General features: G+C 42.1%; 1 protein-coding gene across 4 annotated transcripts in view; it reads right to left on the bottom strand.

The window, feature by feature from the left end:
- The window catches only part of LOC126237482 (hydroxymethylglutaryl-CoA lyase, mitochondrial), a 47,475-nt gene that overhangs the window by 21,741 nt on the left and 1,775 nt on the right, over positions 1 to 23,959 (bottom strand). For 3 of the 4 annotated variants that reach the window (XM_049947628.1, XM_049947626.1, XM_049947627.1), the window contains exons 2-4: positions 23,257 to 23,538; positions 8,341 to 8,553; positions 786 to 974 (exon numbers count right to left, since the gene is read on the bottom strand). In XM_049947628.1, coding sequence (XP_049803585.1) covers positions 786 to 974; positions 8,341 to 8,553; positions 23,257 to 23,538 — 684 coding nt within the window. The remainder of the gene's footprint in view (positions 1 to 785; positions 975 to 8,340; positions 8,554 to 23,256; positions 23,539 to 23,959) is intronic. The other variant, XM_049947629.1, reaches the window with a different exon arrangement.

Raw genomic sequence — 23,959 nt, 5'->3', positions numbered from 1 at the left:
GCCATAATAGGCTTAATGGCTATAGCACAAAGGATGACACTCAGGACAGAGCCCTGATGCACCCTGTTTTCCTAGATAAAGGTGCCCGACAAGGCAGAATCCACATGTACCTCGAAAACTCTGTCTTTTAAAAATTCCTGAAGGAAACAGGGCAGGCAGTCTCAGAAGCTCCACATGTGGAGAGTACGGAGGATACCCATCCTCCAGCAGGTGTTGTAGGCTTTCTCCAAATCAAAAAATACAGCCAGTCTGGTATTTCTGTAGAAAACCATTCATGACATGGGTTGACAAACTGACAAGATGGTCAACTGCAGAATGGCAAGCTTGGAATCCACATTGTGCAGTAAATTGCAAGACTTGAGCAATCATACTAGCTGGGAATGGATCACATATTCCATCACTTAGCAAACATAGCTGGTGAGAGTAATGTGACAGTAGCTAGAAGGAAGGTGTCTGTCCTTACCAGGCTTAGGTATGGGCATGACAGTGGCTTCACACCAGCATCTTGAGGCAATGCAGATCAAGATGGGCAAATTACCCAGACTACATTCATCCAGTATTTAAGAGTAAGAGCACTTACTGACTTCCACTTAACTATAAACATAATTTCAAACCTTTTCTAAGCTTTCTCTCACATACTTAATGTAAAATATTTAACACATTAAATTATTTGTAAAGTAATTAGAAGTGTGAAGCTGTTTTATACATGGGAGTTTGCACCTAAAGAATGGGGGTTTACTGGTAATACCTACTCCGTGAACTGCACTGAAAACTTTGTTACTCACCTCCAAAGATGTGAGGACATTGGCTAATGCCTGTCCATATGTGTCATGACAATGGACTGCTAAACTTTTGACAGGTACATGTTTCATCACTTCTTCCAGCATCGTTCTCATGGAACCTGGAGTGCCAACACCAATAGTATCACCAAGCGAAATTTCGTAACAACCATATTCATAAAGAGCAGCAGCCATCTGAAAACAAATTCATTCATCTGTGATGATTGACAGGAAATACCTTAAGTGATCACTGATTTTATTAACCTTTCATACTTTAAATACTACTTGGGCATCAATTACTTGCATGATGTAGTTTTCAGCTGTTTCTTTGTACCAATTTTCTCAGAATAAGTGATGCAGAAGTGGTTAACGAAAATTGTTGACAAATGAAATTCTGAAAATGTGACAGCAGTTCAAATGACAATCTCAAATTCATTTCACACTCACTGACCAATGACGTCACACTCCTCTTGTGGCTCCATCACATGATGAGCATTGATGTGTTGGACCTTCCTGGAATCGTGACAGTCTTCTTTAATTTGATAGGTGTGTAATATTTTAGCTGCAAGTGTGTGTGTGTGTGTGTGTGTGTGCGCGCCCTTTTCTTTTTTGAACTTAACTTCGAACTTGGAAATGCAAGCTCTGCTGTTGCCTCTGACAGCTGTTATGTGCTTATGCAAAAAATGCTACACAAAGCACCACTTGTATGTGTGTTCGCAGTTGTTATATCGCTGGACACCTAGGCCATATTTTGCCTCTGAGTGCCGTAACAGATGTTGGAGTTTCTTGTTAGGTAAGTGACAAATATGCTGTCATTCACTGTTGTGTACTTGTGGGAGACTACGCACGAATTAAAAGAGTTATGTTAAATACATTGTGATCTGCGCACACCCTTATTTTGAAGGTGGTTAATAATAATAATAATAATAATAATAATGAAACTTCCTGGCAGATTAAAACTGTGTGCCCGACCGAGACTCGAACTCGGGACCTTTGCCTTTCGCGGGCAAGTGCTCTACCAACTGAGCTACCGAAGCTGCTTCGGTAGCTCAGTTGGTAGAGCACTTGCCCGCGAAAGGCAAAGGCCCCGAGTTCGAGTCTCGGTCGGGCACACAGTTTTAATCTGCCAGGAAGTTTCATATCAGCGCACACTCCGCTGCAGAGTGAAAATCTCATTCTAGTAATAATAATAATAATAATGGCACATACAGTTTTATATCACAGCCAGTAAAGAAAATTGCTGAACGTCTCACTGGCAGTGGTGAAACAAATTTCTAGGTAATACTGAGAAACTTCAAATTTTATCATCAAAAACGTGTTCTCACAGGTGATTTAAATTAGTATTGACAGTTTTCAAATGGGAACATAAGAAGAAAAATTTACAACCTTTCTGTGGAATAAAAGTTTACAACATTAACAGGCATGCTGGAAAAATGAAAACCTAAGTGTAAGATCTTCGGAAATGGGTGAAGCAACTTTTTGGCAGATTACTGAGAAATTTAGGTTTTGATACAAGAATATTGAACAAAACGGATAACAGAATAAACTGCAAAAATAAATAAATAAATAAATAAATAAATAAACTAAATAAATAAAAGTTCTTGCAAAAAGTAACGCACTTGCAAAATACGAGCTGAACTATTTATTACACACGCGAGACTTGGTGTGCTGCAGATCATTCCAGAATGTTTGGACGGAATGAAATTAAAGTGTCTTCAGCATCGAAAAAGCAGATACAATTATCACACAGGAAATATTCAGAAGTAGAATGGCTGCAAAGATGGAATTAAAACCACATCCATTTCTGGAAAGCGAATTCTGGACTATCGTACTGGAAATGGTGGGGTTAGGAAATGCTGGCTAATGTTTTACTGGGTAATAAAGCAATGCAGATTACCATTCTGATGCGAAAGCTACACACTACAAAGAGTGGCTCAAGAGCAATCTTGTGAAGTTATAGAATACACTTTTAAATGTTAGTGGCAAGGCTCTGCATCATACAATGATAAATCCCACAACATGAGATCCACACATGAAATGGAGGTAGGATTCTTTTATTCAACAGCAGGAAAGAAACTTTACAGCTTCCATCTAATGCCACATTTTACAAAGAATTTACCACAGCAACTGTGTCAGAACATGTGAAACTGTATTAGAGGTCATAATAATTCTTTCTGGAGACAGTATTGGCCTCTGCGGACAAATGTCAGTGGCTGCTGGTGGCACACTGTGAATTCAGTATTACTGAACTCATTTAGGCATTTATCAAGGAGAAGGTAGTGAAAGAGAACAAGACGTTTGATAAATGATGCTTTACAGCTGTATCTCTCTGCTTAGATAACTGCTCCCCAAGTGTTTAGAGAAAGCCAAAGCATCATGTGTGCAAAATATAAAACATATCTGCACTCTTAACTCATTGTCTTGATGTGGCAACAGAACCATGCTCACTGATGTAGGTGAATATGACAACAGAGAGGTGTAAGGTAGGCAGAAGGACCTTTTTTAAAAAGGTTCATTATTCTCTACAGCAAAATTTATTCCAGCTCATTGTTGCCACAACAAAGTTCTATTTATTCAATTATTGTTACAAATACACAACAAACATCATTTTATGCACACAAAAGGCACAGAGCAATGCTGTATTTAAACATGTAAACAAAGCTGTCCCTTTTCACTGGTGGAATAGGTGCATCACCAAAGTAATAACAGGGAGTGGCAACTGACCCTTAACATAGACAAATGTAATGGATTGCGAATACATAGAAAGAAGGATCCTTTATTGTATGATTATATGATAGCGGAACAAACGCTGGTTGCGGTTACTTCTGTAAAATATGTGGGAGTATCCATATGGAACGATCTGAAGTGGAATGATCATATAAAATTAATTGTTGATAAGGCAGGTGCCAGGTTGAGATTCATTGGGAGAGCCCTTAGAAAAAGGAGTCCATCAACAAAGGAGGTGGCTTACAAAACACTCGTGCGACCTATACTTGAGTATTGCTCATCAGTGTGGGATGCGTACCAGGTCGGGTTGACAGAGGAGATAGAGAAGATCCAAAGAAGAGCGGCGCGTTTCGTCACAGGGTTATTTGGTAACTGTGATAGCGTTACGGAGATGTTTAGCAAACTCAAGTGACAGACTCTGCAAGAGAGGCGCTCTGTATCACGGTGTAGCTTGCTGTCCAGGTTTCGAGAGGGTGAGTTTCTGGATGAGGTATCGAATATATTGCTTCCCCCAACTTATACCTCCCGAGGAGATCACAAATGTAAAATTAGAGAGATTCGAGCGTGCACGGAGGCTTTCCGGCAGTTGTTCTTCCCGCGAACCATACTCAACTGGAACAGGAAATGGAGGTAATGACATTGGCACGTAAAGTGCCCTCCGTCACACACCATTGGGTGGCTTGCGGAGTATAGATGTAGATGTAATTAAAACAGTTACTATTTTACTTAAAAAGTTAAAACAGTATTTCTTGTCTTTTTGCTTCCTAATAAATACAAACTAATAAAAGTTTTAAAAAGTTGGTATACTGACATTTGAACCAGCAACATCATCATTACAAACCCATTATGCTATGCTCTCAGTTACTGAAAAATAACAAGCTCGAAATATTTTATACTTAACAGGCCTCAGAAATATTATAATCTCCACAGGTGATTTTATGATGTTCTTTTTAGAACTGCACTGTACTGCCTTAGGAAATTGACATCTGGGCACAGGCCTTTAAGTTCTGTAAGTATGAAGAAAGACAAAAAGGGGCCCATCCATAAGGTCCACTTGTAAATTGGAAACTTTTGGAGGAGGTGGTTGCTGCTCTTACCCAGAGGTTGGAGGGCAAGGATTCCAATCTGGGAGATGACAGTGTAATGGGAATGCAGTGGGGGGGGGGGATGTTTGTGACATGGAAATTTTTCTCATGTATTAGGTGCATAAGGTATATGGATTAATAGAATGTGAAGACCTGTTGTTCCTCATGCAAAAAGTGACAGCATCCAAGGAACAGAATCTCCCTGATTAGAGCTTCGTGGGTGATCCCCTTCGTTAGGCAGCATTTAAGGGAGACATTTCAGCTAGCAAGGAGGATGCTTTTCTGAACTGATGTTGACAGATGGAGCAATCATCGATTTGGGATGAAATGTTGCTATAGGGAGAGAAAAAGTTGTGTAAATTACCCTTGGGAGTGATGGGTACAATCTGAAGAATACCAAATATAAAACTAAGGTCTACACTAGAATAAAATTTTTTACAGCATTTGATAATATCAGCATATCGATACTAATTAATAATCCCTCTATTTGTGAGATAAGATTCTGTAAAACATTTGCTTCTGTAGCTGTGATCTGGGCAAGAATGTGGATATGCTTGATGCAACAATCAACACTAGTCCATCCTTTGAATGCCTCTTCCTCTCCGATTAACTACTGCAACCTACCTCCATTTTACCTACTTCCTGCAATGAAGCCTTGGTCTCCATCTACCATTTTTAACCCCCACACTTCCTTCCAATACTAAACTGGTGATTCCTTCACATCTCTTTTTTCAGTGAAGTTGAGCCACAAATTCCCTCCTGCCCCCAACACTATTCATTATCTCCTTATTGTTATAATACGTACAAAAATAATTAAAATCCTATGGACACATGCAAAATGCCTTTTTGTTAAATGAAAAACCATATTCACCAACAATACTATTCAAACTTTAGAAACAAAAAAGTATTTATTCTCTATTCAATGTTTCGCATTTTTGTACCAGATTTTAATTCGGTGTGAATACTAGCATTTTTATGGAAATAGCAGCTAAAAATAAAAATGTGTTTATTTAAAAGTTTATGATTCAATATTTGTTTGGCAAATTTTCCATTTGTTAGAAAACATGGAATTTTAAGAAAACAAAAATAATAAAAGCTACCAGCAAGATCTGAATTAGGGACTTAACAATTACAATCTTATTATGGTATCTTCACATTCATCTTCCAGTGAATAAGCCATAATGTTCTGTGCTAAAAGGGACTGCAATTTTTTATCTGCCCAAACTCTTTGCCTTTTAATATGTCTGCTTGTGTCTGTATATGTGTGGATGGATATGTGTGTGTGCGCGCGCGTGAGTGTATACCCGTCCTTTTTTCCCCCTAAGGTAAGTCTTTCCGCTCCCGGGATTGGAATGACTCCTTACCCTCTCCTTTAAAACCCACATCTTTTCGTCTTTCCCTCTCCTTCCCTCTTTCCTGACGAAGCAACCATTGGTTGCGAAAGCTAGAATTTTGTGTGTATATTTGTGTTTGTTTGTGTGTCTATTGACGTGCCAGCGCTTTCGTTTGGTAAAGTCACATCATCTTTGTTTTTAGATATATTTTTACTTTATTTTTGCGAAATGTGCTGCTGTAGCAAATTAGTGTTTCAAATCTTATTAGTATGGAAGAGGCGCAGTCCATAAGGTCGCCTTGTCAATGTAATCCAACACCTGCCACAGAACACTAGTAACTACTAATACCAATCCAAGATGTAGTGAACCATTTCATTCCCTCACAGCACTCAGATCCATCCTTGCTGACCTCTTCCACCTGCCGTGTCCCTCTATGAATGTTATATCCAGTTGCCCACCCAATCTACGAAATATCCTGGATGGTCCATACATGACACCTGCTCTTGCTGTGTGGACCGTATCCCTGTGGAAGACTGAGGAGCAAGACCTGTCCTATGCTCCCACCCACGATATATTCAATCCTGTCACCGGCATATCCCACTACTGACAGGGTCACTTGTTAAAGTGAGAATTTTATGTGATCCTGACCACCAACTTGCCTAGATCAGAGCTGACCACCGAGTAATAGAATACGTTGCTGAGCGCTGCATGCTTGACTTCAATGGCTACTTCACAACTCTTGCTATCTAGATAATCCCCCATGCCACCCCCCCCCCCTCCAAATCTCATCTGAATTATGTAGATAAGAACTGTCCTTACAACAAATCCTTTCATCCAACAATTTTCTTGGTCTCAATATCTTATGTCCCTCACCCACATCATGACAACACCCCCCCCCCCCCCCCAACTTGACTCATTCCATATGCCCACTCTTCTCCACAGCCTCCCTCTTCATCAGCACTATCTCACCCACCCCAAACCGAGAAGGCTTGTATCTCTAAAATGTGAACACGATATTTTTCCATTAAAGCACAGAAATGGCCAATGACTCCATGTTGCAATTTCTCAAAAAGTTCTTGAAAAAGCATGCTTTCTCTTAAATAATTTTGCAAATGTTACCCAGCCTTTAAAAAAAATGTAATACTCCCATACAAAGTAAACATACACATTTTCACGATTCTGGCAGGTACAACATGGCAATTGTCATCACACAATATCATCAGAATAGGATTTCAAAAGTAGGTGTCAATCATTAGAAAACGAATAATATCAGAAGGTGTATAAATGAAGATTAACTTTGAAAGTGTGGCAGACTGAGAGGAAATGTTGGAGAATATTTTTCGTCTACGAAGTTCTGGGAAACTAGTGCTGAGTGGGAGGATTTAAATGACCTGTATTTTATCGCAGCCCATAATTAACAATTTTGAATATCACTACTACTGTCATCATCAGGAGATAAGCTCTTGTGGCCCTCAAGCCAACTTGCATCGACAGAGTTCCTCAACAAAAATCTGGACAGCACTCATCCATATAGCAAATGTACTATACAAATCATGAAAAACGGCACATTACTGTTTACATTTGCTTTACAGCATCACGCATCCAACAGCCCATTAAACAATATGGTCTACAAGAAGCTGACCCATACCTTTTTCTTCGTCAGTTATCCTGATGTATCATCATTTGATAATGCTTAGCAACTATCTTTCAATTGTTTGTGAACCTTGGTTAAAACTGATATTAAAGCTGTGTGCCAGATCTGGTCTCAAACCTGGTCACTGCAAGAGTCTAGTTCAAGATCAGAGCCAATCAAGTTTGATAATCTCCCGAGACGTGCTCTTCCAGTAGTGCATACTGCAGCGGAGTATGATATCCACAATAGTTCTACAAATATTTAATATGAATTTTACAGCTGGATCCTTTTTGCTGTTGCAGCTTTGATTTACATTAAGAAAACATTCATATGCACTACACATCCAAACCTGAAGTTTTCTGAATGTGTCTTCCTATTTAAACTGTGGGTATTTTTTCTGAAACATTTCCCAACTAGCCTTTACCTCCCGAAGTACAAGGAATTTCTAAAACCACATGCAACTTAACCAGCACATCAGACCAATAGTTGTTAAAACAGTAAACCTAGAAATTCTTTGCAGGTCTTCCCAATTGCAATATAACATGCTGCATATTAATCTAAATTAGTACGTTCTGTATCAATGTGCATACAGTATCTTCTGCAGATATAACAATTCACCCAATTTGTTTACAACACCTTGTGAATAGAAGTTAATAGTTTTAGTTTACAGCTGACTATATGCCCAAGAAATATTTGACAATATGGTTATTGCAATCAATAAAATAACTAAAATAGAAACCAAATAATATTGCTCTTGTTACGAAAAAGCAGAAGGAACTAACCTTCGCAACAGCTTCAGGCTGAATTTTTCCCTCATATGGGCAGCCGCATACACAGGAAACATAGCCTCTTACTTTAATGCCATTGTTTAAAGCTTCAGTTATTACTTCCTTGAACCGCTGTTGACTTTCACTGATAGAACAGTTGATGTTTTTCTTGCTAAAGGTCTCAGAAGCTGCACCAAAAACTGCTACCTCCTTAGCGCCAGCTTCAATCTAAATCAAAATTTTTATATAAATAATTTGTGATTACATATGAAAGCATCTAGTTTTTATAACAAATCATAGTTTAACGCTAACACTTCAACCTGGAGAAGTGGAGGGAGGTTGCTGTGTCTTCAGACTCATGTTGCACACTTTTCAATGGCCTGTCACCTGTGCCAAACAATTCTCTTTGTGTATCGCACACTTTTTCCCTTTCATTCAGATAAGGCAAATGGGATAAACTTTGAGACTTCCAGGTCACCTATATTGTCAATATTTAACAAACAGAAATCCTACTCCCAGATAAAAGTTAAGAACAGGGCAAGCATTTACAGGTTTTGCAGAGCAATATGGCAACACAATGAATTGTCAAAGAAAATGAATGGGCAGTGACAGCTTACTGTGCCAGTGAAAAATGTTTCTAAGCAATGATTGTAAATTATCTCAGGTTTTAACCTCATTCAATCATGCACGGTGTTGTATGAATACCATCAAAGAGAAGGACCTTTCATTGTGCAGAACAACAATCTTGTATCTTTTAACAGTTATTTCAGAGCTTATAACATATGTTTTGGTGTTGTCAATTATATTCCAACCTAACCACCCCTTCAGGATGTAAGATTTACTCCAAAAATGGTGGATACAACGAAAAAAAATTATGAAAGCATTCAATTTTGCCATTAAAATACATCACACAATACAAAAAGTGTTGATGGCTGAAACTACCTGCTCTGCGAGCGGGAGTGCGGACAGTGACAGCCAAGCAGTGCTGTGCCAAGCTAGCTTATTCTTCTTTTATGCAAAACTGTGATGTAGTAAATACAAGACAGCATTTAAAATTGTTTAGTCACAAGCAAATCACTACTCTGGTGAGCAATTAGGGATACGCATCCTTACGGAACTGTAAAAAGGAACCACAATTCTAATTAAACATTATGAAGATGCTTATTACAATAGTATTAATGCCACAGAGATCTTCAAATTCAAGAAAATATTACCAGTAAATGAAGAAAGACAAAATGAATGTAAATACGTACTAAGTACGAAAGTTCATGGATGATGGCAAGCTGGAAGACAAAACTACGAAACTGAATAACAAAGAAAATAAATTAATCCACTTCAGTTTTCTATTCCTGCTTTCTATAGTTATTTACATTTCTTTGTGTAAGACCTTCAATGCTGGAAATGACTGAACCAGAACAGCTCAGTCTCAAAACATATTTCAGATGATAATCTGATATACAGCACCACAGTCGTGTTTTACACAGTTTGATCAGGGAAAAGAGCTGCTAACAATTTTAAGTTGATCCAAAGAGATTAAACATCTATGCTGCATGTCTATTAAGTTTCTGTGGTGAAAGTTCATAGAAGTCACTTAAAGTCTTTCTGCTCCGATATCCATCTTTCAATTCTGAATCGCAGTGAAGAACTGTGATTTCCATCTGGAGAGGACAGCTTGCAGAATCAACATCCAGAGTATGGAGTAGCAAAAATACTTAAACCTATTTCCAAGCGTGAAGTATCAGTGAACCTCATTTCAAATTCAGTACACAATTTTCTTAAAAGACCCCTATGCTCTACAAAAATCTGCTGCAATGGCAACATTTGTTAATGCAGCAGTTTGAAAGTAAGAGATTTTCCTAGCCTGCCACTCTCAGAGCAACAGTTTCAGTCACCGAAGTGGATGATGAGAACATTCTTGCCTTGAAGTGACACACACAAGTTGCGAAGATGCCTTGCCACATCAGTTAAAAGCTAAATCACTAATCGATCTATCATCCAACAGTTCAGGAACACTTTCTCCCTTCATTTGCACAAATAATGATATTTCTTGGTGCAGTTGCACGACACACTCCCAAGTTTTAGTATGATTGAGCCAGTGAACCTTATAGTTACACGGTAAATCTCCATATTCACAACAGACATCGTCCAAAAATGCTATGAACAAACAATGATCGAATCCTTTTGCTTGAATAGAATTAGTGATTTTCACAACCACATTACATTATTCAGTTTTATGCTTTTGGAACACACGATTATATATGTGAGTGCAGGCTTTCTCAGCGAATTTCACATATGAATTCTTCATGGGTTGTCAGCCGAGTAGCGTCGTCCTCTCTTAGCAACGTTTCGATGGAATGCGTCTCCATCATCTTCAGGCAAAGATGATGGAGACACATTCCATTGAAATGTTGCTACTGTGGTGTCACCGCCAGACACCACACTTGCTAGGCGGTAGCTTTTAAATCGGCCGCGGTCCGCTAGTATACGTCGGACCCGCGTGTCGCCACTGTCAGTGATTGCAGAACGAGCGCCGCCACACGGCAGGTCTAGAGAGACGTCCTAGCACTCGCCCCAGTTGTACAGCAGACTTTGCCAGAGATGGTTAACTGACAAATTACGCTCTCATTTGCCGAGACGATAGTTAGCACAGCCTTCAGCTACGTCCTTTGCTACGACCTAGCAAGGCGCCATTACCAGTTTATATTGAGATTGTAATTATGTATCATCAAGAGCGATGTTCTCCAATTATGGATTAAAGTTAAGTATTCCAAGAGCTCCGTACTTTATTTATTAGACTCAACTCCTTTAACTGTTCCAGACCTCACGCCAGCCTGCGTGAGCTTAAACGCGTGCATTTCGGCCTCCTCTAGCAACAGTGTGTTGGCTCTTCTGCCAACACATCATATGGCGACGAGTGTAAAAACCGTCTTCTTCTTTATACTTGCTTAAATTACTTGTGTCATGGCTTCGCCACAATCTCTAGATGTACTGTCCGAATTTTGTCGCTTGCAGAATCAGCAGACGCAGGCCTTATTGGATGCCCTTGGACAGCTCGTCCAGGGTCAACGTGCAATGCAAAACAATACGACAGCCGCCACTCCACCGCTACCGCCGCCACAACACGCTGTTGCACCACCTTTTCGTCCTTTTGATGCTGCACTGGAAAGCTGGACGGAGTGGTCACGCCAATTTGGATTCCATCTCGCCCCCTACAGAATTCAAGGTATTGAGCAGCAGCCTTTTTTGCTTTCTTGTGTAGGAGTGTCCACCTACCGGGTGATAGTGAAATTGTTTCCCCGACGCGACGTAGCAACTCTGTCCTACGACGAAATTTTGTCTGCATTAGATGCATATTTCAAAGAATCAGTCAATGTAGTTGCAAAAAGGTATATGTTCTTTCGTACAAAACGTACGGCCGGTCAAACTAATCGGGAGTGGGTTGCAACTTTGCAAGGCCTTACTAGGGATTGTGCTTTTGAGTGTGAATGTGGACTCTCTTATTCAGATACTATGGTACGTGATGCAATTGCACAGAACGTTTCTGACATTCGTATACGGGAACAGATTTTGAAACTAGTCAATCCCTCCCTTCAACAAGTGATGGACATATTGGATAGGCAAGACACACTTGACTTTGCTCAGGAATCGTTTGCAACTTCGCCAGCCGTGTGTCACATTAACCGGCCCGCCGGGCGAGCTGCATGGAACAGTAAACAGTCCTCGCGCCCGTCCGCGCAGCTGCCGCCAAGCTCTCCGCTACGTGTGCCGTGCAAGCAAGCAAATGCAGTGCTAAAATCATGCCCGCGGTGCGCTACTCGAAATTCGCGTGAGAATTGCCTGTCACACCAAGCTATTTGCTTTTTCTGTAATATAAAAGGACATGTTCAGAGTGTTTGCCAGAAAAAGCTCAGATCGGACACTCACAACCATTCCAGGCCCTTTGCTTCGCGCCGGAATTGAACCAAGAATACTCCGGCTCATGAACCTTCGCCCATGGATATTCATGCAATTCATTCCACTCTGCCCAGTGCCGCTCTTTCTAACAGTGACTGTGTTCGCCCCGCAAATAGTGTGCGTCGACATCGACGGAAATCCCAGCAAGTCGCAAGTGATTCTGTACCAGTGTCAGTTCACGTTGCACGAGACAGTCGCTCTTGTCAGCAGGACAATAAACTTTTTGTAGATTTGGTCATTAATGGCAACGTAATCCCATTCCAGCTAAATACCGGAGCTGCAGTTTCTCTGATCACTCACGACATGTACAAACAGCTGGGCACACCTCCGTTGCGTGCCGCAAATGTTAAGTTAACTAGCTATTCCGGTCAGAATATCCCTGTGTTAGGACAGTGCAGCCTAATTGCAACATACAAGGGACAAACAAAATTTGTGTCTTTTTACGTCCTTCGTTCTTCTTCTGCAGTGAACTTGTTTGGTTTAGATTTATTTCAGTTGTTTAACTTGTCTATAGTCAATCAGGTCCTATCAGTGAACCAGACTGTGCCTTCAGACAGTGTTTCTCGTCTCTGTGAAGAATTTGCAGACATTTTTGCACCGGGCCTTGGTTGTGCTAAGAACTATAAAGCACATTTGGAACTGAAAGTCAACGCGCAACCGAAATTTTTCAGAGCGCGCGATGAGGTTGCAAGAACATTACACGATTTGGAATCACAAGGTGTAATTGAATGTGTGCAGGCTTCTCTCTGGGCATCACCCTTAGTAATTTTGCCAAAACCTTCCGGAAAATTGAGACTTTGTGTGGACTTCAAGGCAACAGTGAATTCACAACTAGTGATTGCAACTTTTCCTTTACCCCGCCCGGAAGATCTTTTTGACAAACTGTGCCCGGGTAAATATTTTTCGAAGTTGGACCTTGCAGATGCGTACTTGCAAACACCGGTGGGCAGAGACTCCCAGCGCGTTTTGGTGGTTAACACGCATCTTTGTTTGTACCGATTCAAAAGACTGCCATTCGGGAGTGCATCCGCCCCTGCATTGTTTCAGCAATATCTGCAAACTGTTTGTGCGTCGGTCCCTACTGCAGCAAACTATCTGGACGATATTGTGATCTCTGGAAAGACGGAAGAAGAACATTTAGCCAATCTCAGAACATTATTTCAGGTCTTGCGACAAAATGGTCTTTGCTTGCGGAAGGACAAATGTGTGTTTTTTGCTCGTGACTTACCCTATCTGGGACATGTAATCAATGCCCAAGGCATACATCCCAGTCCAGAGCACCGCCGTGCCATACAAGACTTGCCTACGCCGCAGAATTTGAAGCAGCTACAGAGTGTGCTGGCAAAAATCAATTACTACCATAAATATGTGCGCCACGCCTCTTCCATTTCAGCTCCGCTTCATCGCTTACGCCGTAAAGGTGTTACGTTCGTCTGGACGACGGAATGCGAACGCGCCTTTCGCCAGTTGAAATCGGCGTTGCTTTCCAATACTTGCCTTACGCCATTCGATCCCCAGAAACCCCTTTTGTTGATGGTAGATGCATCGGATTTCGGGATTGGTGCTGTGCTTGCGCACAAAGATGGATCGCATGATCGCCCTATTGCCTTTGCGTCCAAATTGCTCTCGTCTGCGCAAAGAAATTATTCACAGATAGAGAAAGAAGCTTTGGCTCTCGTATTTGGTGTTACTAAGTTTCATGATTTCTTGTATGGTCGTCACTTTACCATCATCACAGACCACAAACCTTTGACGTCGCTTTTTCATCCGAACAAGCCTGTACCTCCACGTACAGCGCAGTAATTCATTCGCTGGTCTATTTTCCTCTCACAGTACGGCTACGATATCTTGTATCTGACCACTGCTAAGCACGGAAACGCCGATGCGTTGTCCCGTTTGCCTGTTGCTGAGGATAGAGCATTCGATTCTTCCGAACTTGCTTGCATGTTCATTGATGCGGAAACCGATGACGCTGTCGAATCGTTTCCGATTGATTTTCGTCGTGTAGCTACAGCCACAGCTGCTGACCCGGTCCTTGCTACCATTTTGCGTTTTGTTCTTACTCAATGGCCGTTGTCAAAGTCACGGATCGAGGATCCGTTGGTTCGCCGATTTTTTGCTCACAAGGAGAGACTTTTTGTACGACATAGTGTTTTGCTGTTGCGTTCTGATAATGATCAGTCCAGGGTCGTGGTCCCACGTTCGTTACAGTCCTCTGTCTTACGGCTTCTCCACCAAGGACATTGGGGTCTAGTGAGAACGAAACACAACTTGCTCGTCAGCACTGTACTTGGTTCGGAATCGATGCTGCGATTATGAATATGTGCTCTTCTTGCATGGCGTGTGCCGAACAACAATCTGCACCACCGCGGAAATTCTTTGCATGGCCGAAAGCCACTTCCCCTTGGCAATTATTACACATCGATTTTGCTGGTCCATTCTGGAATGCTCGATGGTTGGTTGTGGTAGATTCATTTAGTAATTTTCCTTTTGTTGTCAGGATGTCTTCCACGACATCATCTGCCACCATCCAAGCGTTATCCGCTATCTTTTGCATTGAAGGTCTTCCACAGACTATTGTTTCCGACAATGGCCCACAATTCATGTCCGCAGGATTTCAGTCATTCTGCAAGGCCAATGGTATTCAACATCTGACATCCGCGCCGTTTTTGCCTCAGTCAAACGGTGCCGCTGAACGATTGGTCCGGACTTTCAAGTCACAGATGTTGAAGTTGAAAGAGTCGCATTCTCGGGAGGATGAGTTATTGCTCTTTTTGTCCTCGTATCGCTCTCAGCCCCGAGATGGTCGGTCACCGGCTGAGTTGCTCCACGGTCGTCCTCATCAAACCTTGATGTCTTTGCTCCATCCGCCGCATCAGGTTCCTGTGCAGCGGCAGACACCTACTTTTGTTCCAGGCAACATTGTATACTATCGCAACTATCGAGGTTCACGGCGTTGGCTCGCAGGGCGCATTCTTCGCTGCCTCGGCCGCGCTATGTATCTGGTTTTGAGGGCCTCTGGTGAGGTGCGTCGGCATCTCAATCAGCTGCGCCTCTGTCGTCGCCTGGGTTCTTCCGCTCCCCGTCTGCTTTCAGCGACGGTGCCATCCGGTCAGCGCCCTGGGGACACATCTACTGGCTCGCCTCATCCCCAGGTGTTGCCGACGCTGCCTTCCATTTTGCCCCATGGCGACGCGCCGCCGCCGCCGCCTGTTCTCCCACCGGCGATGCCCGAAGTGGACGCGTCGCTGCAACCGCCGGGTGCCTCCCTGGGTCACGCGCCGCCGATCACTTCCCGTGACCAGCTGTCCTCCGACATGGAACTCTTGCCCGCTCCAGACCAGATGTCGTCTTCGCCTGTCGGGTGCCCTGACCCGATGGAGGTCGACCCTTCGGCCCTTCCAGTCTCTCTAAGGGCGCATACACCGCATGTTGGCGTGCACCCTGGACTAGGTTTTCAGGCGTTTCCTAGCTCCCCTCGGACCGAATGGCAGGGTGCGGGTGGCACAGCCTCGCCTGCTGTTCGGCTCCCCACCTCGTCGAATACGTCAACATGGGGTCCTCCCCACGGCGGGCAGAAGCCTTATAACACAACCGTCCGCCGATTTGCGGGGGAGGCATGTCACCGCCAGACACCACACTTGCTAGGTGGTAGCCTTTAAATCGGCCGCGGTCCGCTAGTATACGTCGGACCCGCGTGTAACCACTGTCAGTGATTGAAGACCGAGCGCCGCCACACGGCAGGTCTAGAGAGACGTCCTAGCACTCGCCCCAGTTGTACAGCAGACTTTGCCAGAGATGGATCAATGACAAATACGTTCTCATTTGCCGAGACGATAGTTAGCATAGCCTTCAGCTACGTCATTTGCTACGACCTAGCAAGGCGCCATTACCAGTTTATATTGAGATTGTAATTATGTATCACCAAGAGCGATGTTCTCCAACTATGGATTAAAGTTAAGTATTCCAAGAGCTCCGTACTTTATTTATTAGACTCAACTCCTTTAACTGTTCCAGACCTCACACCAGCCTGCGTGAGCTTAAACGTGTGCATTTCGGCCTCCTCTAGCAACACGGTGTTGGCTCTTCTGCCAACACATCAGGTACGATATGACGACGCTAATCGGCTGACAACCCATGAAGATTTCATATACAAATGATGGTGATGAATCAAAGTGTAGGGATAACCAGATAATGAAACATGGCTTTTCTTTTTTTACTTATTATATTTAACTTGTCCCCACCCTAAAACCCCGAATTTCCTGCGGTTGCCAAAGCAGACCGGTGGAATCTGACACTTCAGTAATCCTGCAGCTGGGTATGCCAGCTAAGGTAATATATTAAGATAGATTAAAAATCTACTCACCAACTGGCAGAAGGAGAAGCTCATACATAAGGACAGGTTCAAGCTTTCAGAGCCAGTGGCTCCTTCTCCTGGCAGAAGGAAGAGGGATGAAAGGGATTTATCTCCAAATGTCTAACTTTGAAAGTCCCCCATTTCTGGATGTGACATCATTCTTGACCAGCCCTTTTTACACTTTTAAATACAGCAATCTCTTGCACTTACCTGGCTAATCTGTGACTTACACTTACATGCCTTGTCTGCCAATTTACACTCCACCAGACTACTAATCTCCTATAAAACGCAGCAGTTACCTGCCCTCCTGTTTCCTTGGATGGTATCCCCTGCCAAGCCAACTACAACAAACTGCAATAACAACCCCTACTCACCTCAAGAAACCATCTTGCCTTCTCCTAAACTACCTCAGCTTAACATATTCCAGTTCTCTAAACAGCAATACTACCAACCACCATCCCATAAACTGAGCTTGGTCAATCTTTGGAACATTCCCCATTCTTCATTACCGCCTCCCAGAGCAACAGCATGTTGAGATCTCTCAGTCTAGAAACAACAGTACAATGTTGCCAACCTCTTATCAATGGCCCTCTCATCTCTTGCAATATCCTTATTATCCAAGGTTCTCACTTTCAGCCCTAAACCTGCATTTAATCATGCTGCTTTTGTTAAGGACCCCCTATCCTTTACACAAAAGGTCAACTGGAAGTATCACTTTGTAATGCAACCACAAAACCCTTCCAACAGCAAACTTAACACTGAACCCTGCTTTGAACAGTTCCCACTGTGGCACCATTGGTGGTGACAAATACCTCAAAATGACTCCTTTATAAGCCTACCACGAGTTCCTATTATCCAGTGCTGCTTCACCACCCTTTCTCAGGTCCGTACCACATGATCTTAACCTGACCCCAGCAGAATTCCGGGCTCTTTGTTCCCTAAAAACTGATGACTCCGTCATCATCATCACCCTGCCAGACACGGGATCTGCCCACAGGGCACTCAACCAACGGGAGCAAGTAAGTAAGAGTCTATGCCAGCTTTTGGACTCTTCTATATACAGCATCTGCCAACAAGATCCCATCCCTGTGATACAAACTGACCTACAGTCCCATCTGAAAACCTCAAGCCCCTCACCAGAACTAACACCTAAATTCAAAGAACTTCTTATCCCATCCAAACTACGCACTCCCACCTTCTACCTTCTTCTGAAAGTCTATAAACCCAGTTACCCTGGCCATCCCATAGTTCCTGGATTCAAAGCACCCACTGAACGTATGTGGCTGATCAGCATCTGCAACCTGTAGAACTAAAACTCTCCCCCTATATTAAAGACACTAACAATTTTCATCATTTGAAATCTGTACAGTCCTACTCTTACCACACACCTTGCTTGTCACCTCTGATACCACCTCCTCCTACACCAATATTCTCCAGGTACACAATTGGTCTGCTGTTGAACATTACCTCAATCAAAACCCACCTGATTCCAAACCTACAACATCCTTCCCACCCACTTAACAAATTTCATACTTACAAACAATTACTTTACCTCTGAGGGGCGTACATACATATAGATCTGGCTTACAGCCATGGGAACCAGGATGCCTACTTCCTATGCCAACCTTTTTGCAGCTCACTTGGAGGGGACACCCTGGGATTCATAAACCTTCTGCCCCCAGTTTGGTTTATATACACTCATGACATCTTTGCCATATGGGCTTGTAGTGAGACTGGCCTGTTAAAATTCTTGGAATCTCTAAGTACATTCTACCAACTGAATTTCACATTGTGCTATTCTGAATCCTACGCCACTTTCCTTGCTGTTGACCTCATCCTCAATGAAGATCAGCTACACAGTTCTGTTTATGTTAAACTTACAAACAAACAGTACTTACATTTTAACATTTGCCATCCTTTCCATATCCAACATTCCCTGCCATACAGACTTGGCATTCAAGGTAATCATATGCATTCAGATGCAGTCTCTTTACAACAATACACCATCATTCTGACCTCAATTGTCACTGGATGTAATTACCCCAGCAGCCTATGTCAAAAGGAGATTTCTTGGCCCATTACATCAAATCCTGGTACTGCTGATCCCTCCAGAAACAACTTAGGAGTACACCTCTTGTCACTCAATACTATCCTTGTCTTGAATGTATTTATCAGCTACTTCAGCTAGGCTGCAACTTCCTAAAATCATGCCCTGAAATAAGGTCCATTCTGTCTGACATTTTGCCCACTGCGCACAGAACAACTTTCTATCATCCCTCCCAATCTCTGTAATATCCTAGTCAGGCCCAATGCTCCTCCTGTACCCTCTCCCTACCCTATGACTGCTGTCCCCATGACCTTCTGAACTGTAAAATTTGCCTCATGCAGCCCTGTAAGTGGCAAAATGTACTATCAGAGGGACAGTCATCTGTGAAATGACATGTCTTGTACCAGCTGTTATGTAAACACTGTTTGGCTTTCTACACTAGTACAAAGACCACCAAGTTATCATTTAGGATGAATCGGCATACACACTGGCAACAAACACACAGTATCCCATTGCACAGCATGCTCTACAATATGACGTTTGTGCCTCAGTGCCTCTTTCACCACATGTGCCATCTGAATTCTCCCTCCCAACACCAGGTTCTCAAAACTACATATGTGGGAACTGGTGTTACAACAAGTGCTTTGTTCTTGCCATCCATCTGGCCTTAATTTTGCATTAATTTCTTCTGTCACATTTCTTTTCTGTTACTATTCCTTTTCTTTGCTTCTTTTTATTTTTCTGTATCTTTCATACCTTGACCTAGCCCCCTACCTGCCTAACACGAATAATCCACTTATCTCTCTGCTCCTACTGGCTCTTGCATAGTATTTTTTCAGTAATCTGTCTTGCTTATTACTCTATCCTCCATCTTTAAGTTTTCATGTTTCCAAATTGCATCTGGTACATGCACTGACAATTACTTTCCTTCTCATCCCATCTAATAAGTATTCACCAACTTGGTATTGTGGGTGACTTTCCCATAACGCTCCCTATTTCCTAAAGCTGACCATTCCTCTGCCTTCATCCTTCTCGTTTTCCCTTCAACCTTTCCACTAAAAGAAGGCCCTGGAAACTTGTGTATATCCACTCCATTTGTAATTTTTCTCTCCTAACACTATTTGGTGAAGAGATTTTTTTACTTTTATGGATGTGTTTAAATTATGAAAATTTTTTACTTGTGACAGACCAAAAGAAATAATTTGTTTACAGTAGTGAATTTTTGTACTGATGATACTGCTATTGCAGCATCTCAGTGTTCTATTATATACCGATTTTTACTTAGAAATATTTAGTCCGAAATGTGGAATGCTACATTCCGCCATTTCTATTACTGATACAGGCATTTTACCTGTTGAAGTAGATAATGGAAGTGTACAAATTACGAGGGCAGTTCAATAAGTAATGCAACACTTTTTTTTCTCGGCCAATTTTGGTTGAAAAAACCGGAAATTTCTTGTGGAATATTTTCAAACATTCCCGCTTCGTCTCGTATAGTTTCACTGACTTCCGACAGGTGGCAGCGCTGTACGGAGCTGTTAAAATGGCGTCTGTAACGGATGTGCGTTGCAAACAACGGGCAGTGATCGAGTTTCTTTTGGCGGAAAACCAGGGCATCTCAGATATTCATAGGCGCTTGCAGAATGTCTACGGTGATCTGGCAGTGGACAAAAGCACGGTGAGTCGTTGGGCAAAGCGTGTGTCATCATCGCCGCAAGGTCAAGCAAGACTGTCTGATCTCCCGCGTGCGGGCCAGCCGTTCACAGCTGTGACTCCTGCAATGGCGGAGCGTGCGAACACACTCGTTCGAGATGATCGATGGATCACCATCAAATAACTCAGTGCTCAACTTGACATCTCTGTTGGTAGTGCTGTCACAATTGTTCTCCAGTTGGGATATTCAAAGGTTTGTTCCCGCTGGGTCCCTCGTTGTCTAACCGAACACCATAAAGAGCAAAGGAGAACCATCTGTGCGGAATTGCTTGCTCGTCATGTGGCTGAGGGTGACAATTTCTTGTCAAAGATTGTTACAGGCGATGAAACATGGGTTCATCACTTCGAACCTGAAACAAAACGGCAATCAATGGAGTGGCGCCACACCCACTCCCCTACCAAGAAAAAGTTTAAAGCCATACCCTCAGCCGGTAAAGTCATGGTTACAGTCTTCTGGGACGCTGAAGGGGTTATTCTGTTCGATGTCCTTCCCCATGGTCAAACGATCAACTCTGAAGTGTATTGTGCTACTCTTCAGAAATTGAAGAAACGACTTCAGCGTGTTCGTAGGCACAAAAATCAGAACGAACTTCTCCTTCTTCATGACAACGCAAGACCTCACACAAGTCTTCGCACCCGAGAGGAGCTCACAAAACTTCAGTGGACTGTTCTTCCTCATGCACCCTACAGCCCCGATCTCGCACCGTCGGATTTCCATACGTTTGGCCCATTGAAGGACGCAATCCGTGGGACGCACTACGCGGATGATGAAGTTATTGATGCAGTACGACGTTGGCTCCGACATCGACCAGTGGAATGGTGCCATGCAGGCATACAGGCCCTCATTTCAAGGTGGCGTAAGGCCGTAGCATTGAATGGAGATTACGTTGAAAAATAGTGTTGTGTAGCTAAAAGATTGGGGAATAACCTGGTGTATTTCAATGCTGAATAAAACAACCCCTGTTTCAGAAAAAAAAATGTGTTGCATTACTTATTGAACTGCCCTCGTATATACTTTATGTTTTGTATCAGACTGATACGAAGTGATTTGTATGAAGAACAGAATTTTGGTATTGATGACAGACACTCAGCAATTGAGATGACAGCCCAGCCTTATTTTTTTGCTATTACAACATCCTGGAATTTCTATTTTGCAATAGCTTAGGTTGGAAGCTGACTGGCTGTGAGTTGGTCAAAAAGCCATCAAATGTGGATATGAAATGTATTTTGAGGTGACGATTTGTAGCACAGCCCAAGGTCTTGGTTAGGTTGGATGGTGAAAATTAGGTTGAGAGATGGTGAAGCCAATAACTGTGTACACAAAAGGCATGTTGACAGTGCAACCTATAGCATAGACCAAAGTCTATGAACTGTAGTCACTCAGTCAGTTACTGTACTGGCTCCGATAAATGGGTAGTAAGTGAAGCTCCCTTAATACCCCTTTGAAATGCGGTGGAGATTCTGATGGCCATATTCAGTCCTAAGGCTGTATCATGGAGGTCATGTGCCACCAACTAAAGAAAGAATTTATATTCTTACAGATATTAACTTTTGATATCCTAACTCAATTTTCTCAGACTTTGTAACAGCAACAGAAATTTCTGAATGCCACCGCTCCCTCCTTCATTCATTGCTGGCAAACTGGGTACCTCCCTTTGAGCCGCTAGTGCTCATCGAACTCCCTCTCTGCCTCCCTCTCCTACCCACCCAAACTGACACTACTCTCACCACAACCACACCACCTACCGAAATACAGCACGGCACTGTTAGTTCAGCTGCAACCATGATTAAATTATTTCCAGAAGGTTTATTTTGGTTTCACGTTTATTAGCTTCGCCATCTCCCAACACAACTGTTACCTTCCAACCTATCTTTGACATTGTTCAACACTACAAATCGGCCTGTTACCACTATCACATTGGGCCTGATGGTACAGTGCATACCTGGAAACCAAAAGGTCAGAGGATTGAAACACTATCAGGCCACATAATACTTCAGTCTAGCATTAACTTAGCCTTCACCCCCAACTGGTTTGACAATTTAACAGGAATGAAACATGGTTTGGATTCCACGTTAAACTATAGGCACTCTTTCACCAACAGGATTATTGAGGGTACGTTATGAATACGCAAGTTGCCAACATGGCTTCGACAAAACAGTTGCACCAGACCACTGACCAGCAGCAACAATTATTACCAGTATAATAATAATAATAACAATTATTATTATTATTATTATTATTATTATTATTATTATTATTATTATTATTGTTACTACTACTACTACTCCTCCTCAAAGATATTATTGAACTTTGCCATTATTGGAAACACGCACTGACATTCCTGTAAACAAGTTCAGTGATGACTAAGGAAAACACATTGCACTATTAATGCTTTCAGGTCAGTTGTGCACATACTATCAACTGCAATTACACACTAGCTCACAATAACCCAACAGAAGCACCCTCATTCCCAAATGCAATAATACTGTGGTAAACTAATATTATTACCATAAAATATGAATTCAGAGCAATGGTGCAGTGGAGGATCAGCACTAACACTCCAGCTCCATTTTCTTAAGCCCTGAAGTCCACACACAAATTCATATTACAAAAGCTGCCTTACAGTAAGAACATTTTCCTTTTTGCGAGCTGCTATGACTCATGGACACAACCATTACGTTAGTGGCCTCACGGGCCCGCCTATTCGAAATTGGTAAGAATCCTCAGTAAAACCGATATTAAGCATCATGGAAATTGGATAGTTCACATAAATTACAATACAGTCAATTTAACAAACAATACAACGAGCAGAACAGCTGCCATTTAAATTAAAGGTAAATATTAATAATTTAAACTTACAGCAGCATTAAGTCCCTTGAGATTTGGGACAAGTACAGGGTAGCTTACATTTTCCCATTTCTTTATGCCCTTTAGAACTTCCTTGTGATCTGCCATTTGAGGAACCCATTTTGGTGATACAAAACTTGTAACCTCTATTGTTTTAAATCCAGCACTTGATAAACGGTTGATGAACTCTATTTTCACTTCAGTTGGAACAATTTGTGGTTCATTCTGTAGACCGTCTCGTGGACCAACTTCAACAACACGAACACTTCTAGGGTACTTTGGATGAGCATTCGTCTGAGGAAGAATTATCAAATTTAATAATCACAACCACACAAGCACAAGTAAAATTAGAGAATAATAATAATAGCAAAAAATTGTGCAGGGATAAAAACAGTATGATTTTAACACATACTGCCTTTGACACCATTATCATACAGGAAAACTTCCAGTTAAATATCAGTTTGTGAAATACGCTAATTGGTAGGCCTATAATGACTGCATATATCAAAACTGGATTTTGGATAAACTTTTTAAATGACAACTGTGGATATCTTCAAAACACTTACTGAGATTCAAATTAGCCATTTGGAAATGAGAACTTTACTAGCCTTCAAGTATGTACAAATACACACATATAAAAATTAAAGTTTTAATTAACCATCAGGCAGTCCACATCCAGAAAGTTTTAGATGAAAAGCAAACAAACTACATGTTG

Source organism: Schistocerca nitens, chromosome 2, assembly GCF_023898315.1.
Source record: "Schistocerca nitens isolate TAMUIC-IGC-003100 chromosome 2, iqSchNite1.1, whole genome shotgun sequence".
Classification (NCBI taxonomy): domain Eukaryota; kingdom Metazoa; phylum Arthropoda; class Insecta; order Orthoptera; family Acrididae; genus Schistocerca; species Schistocerca nitens.
The sequence above is the reverse complement of the archived record's forward strand: the minus strand, read 5'-3'. Positions and strand labels throughout refer to the sequence as shown.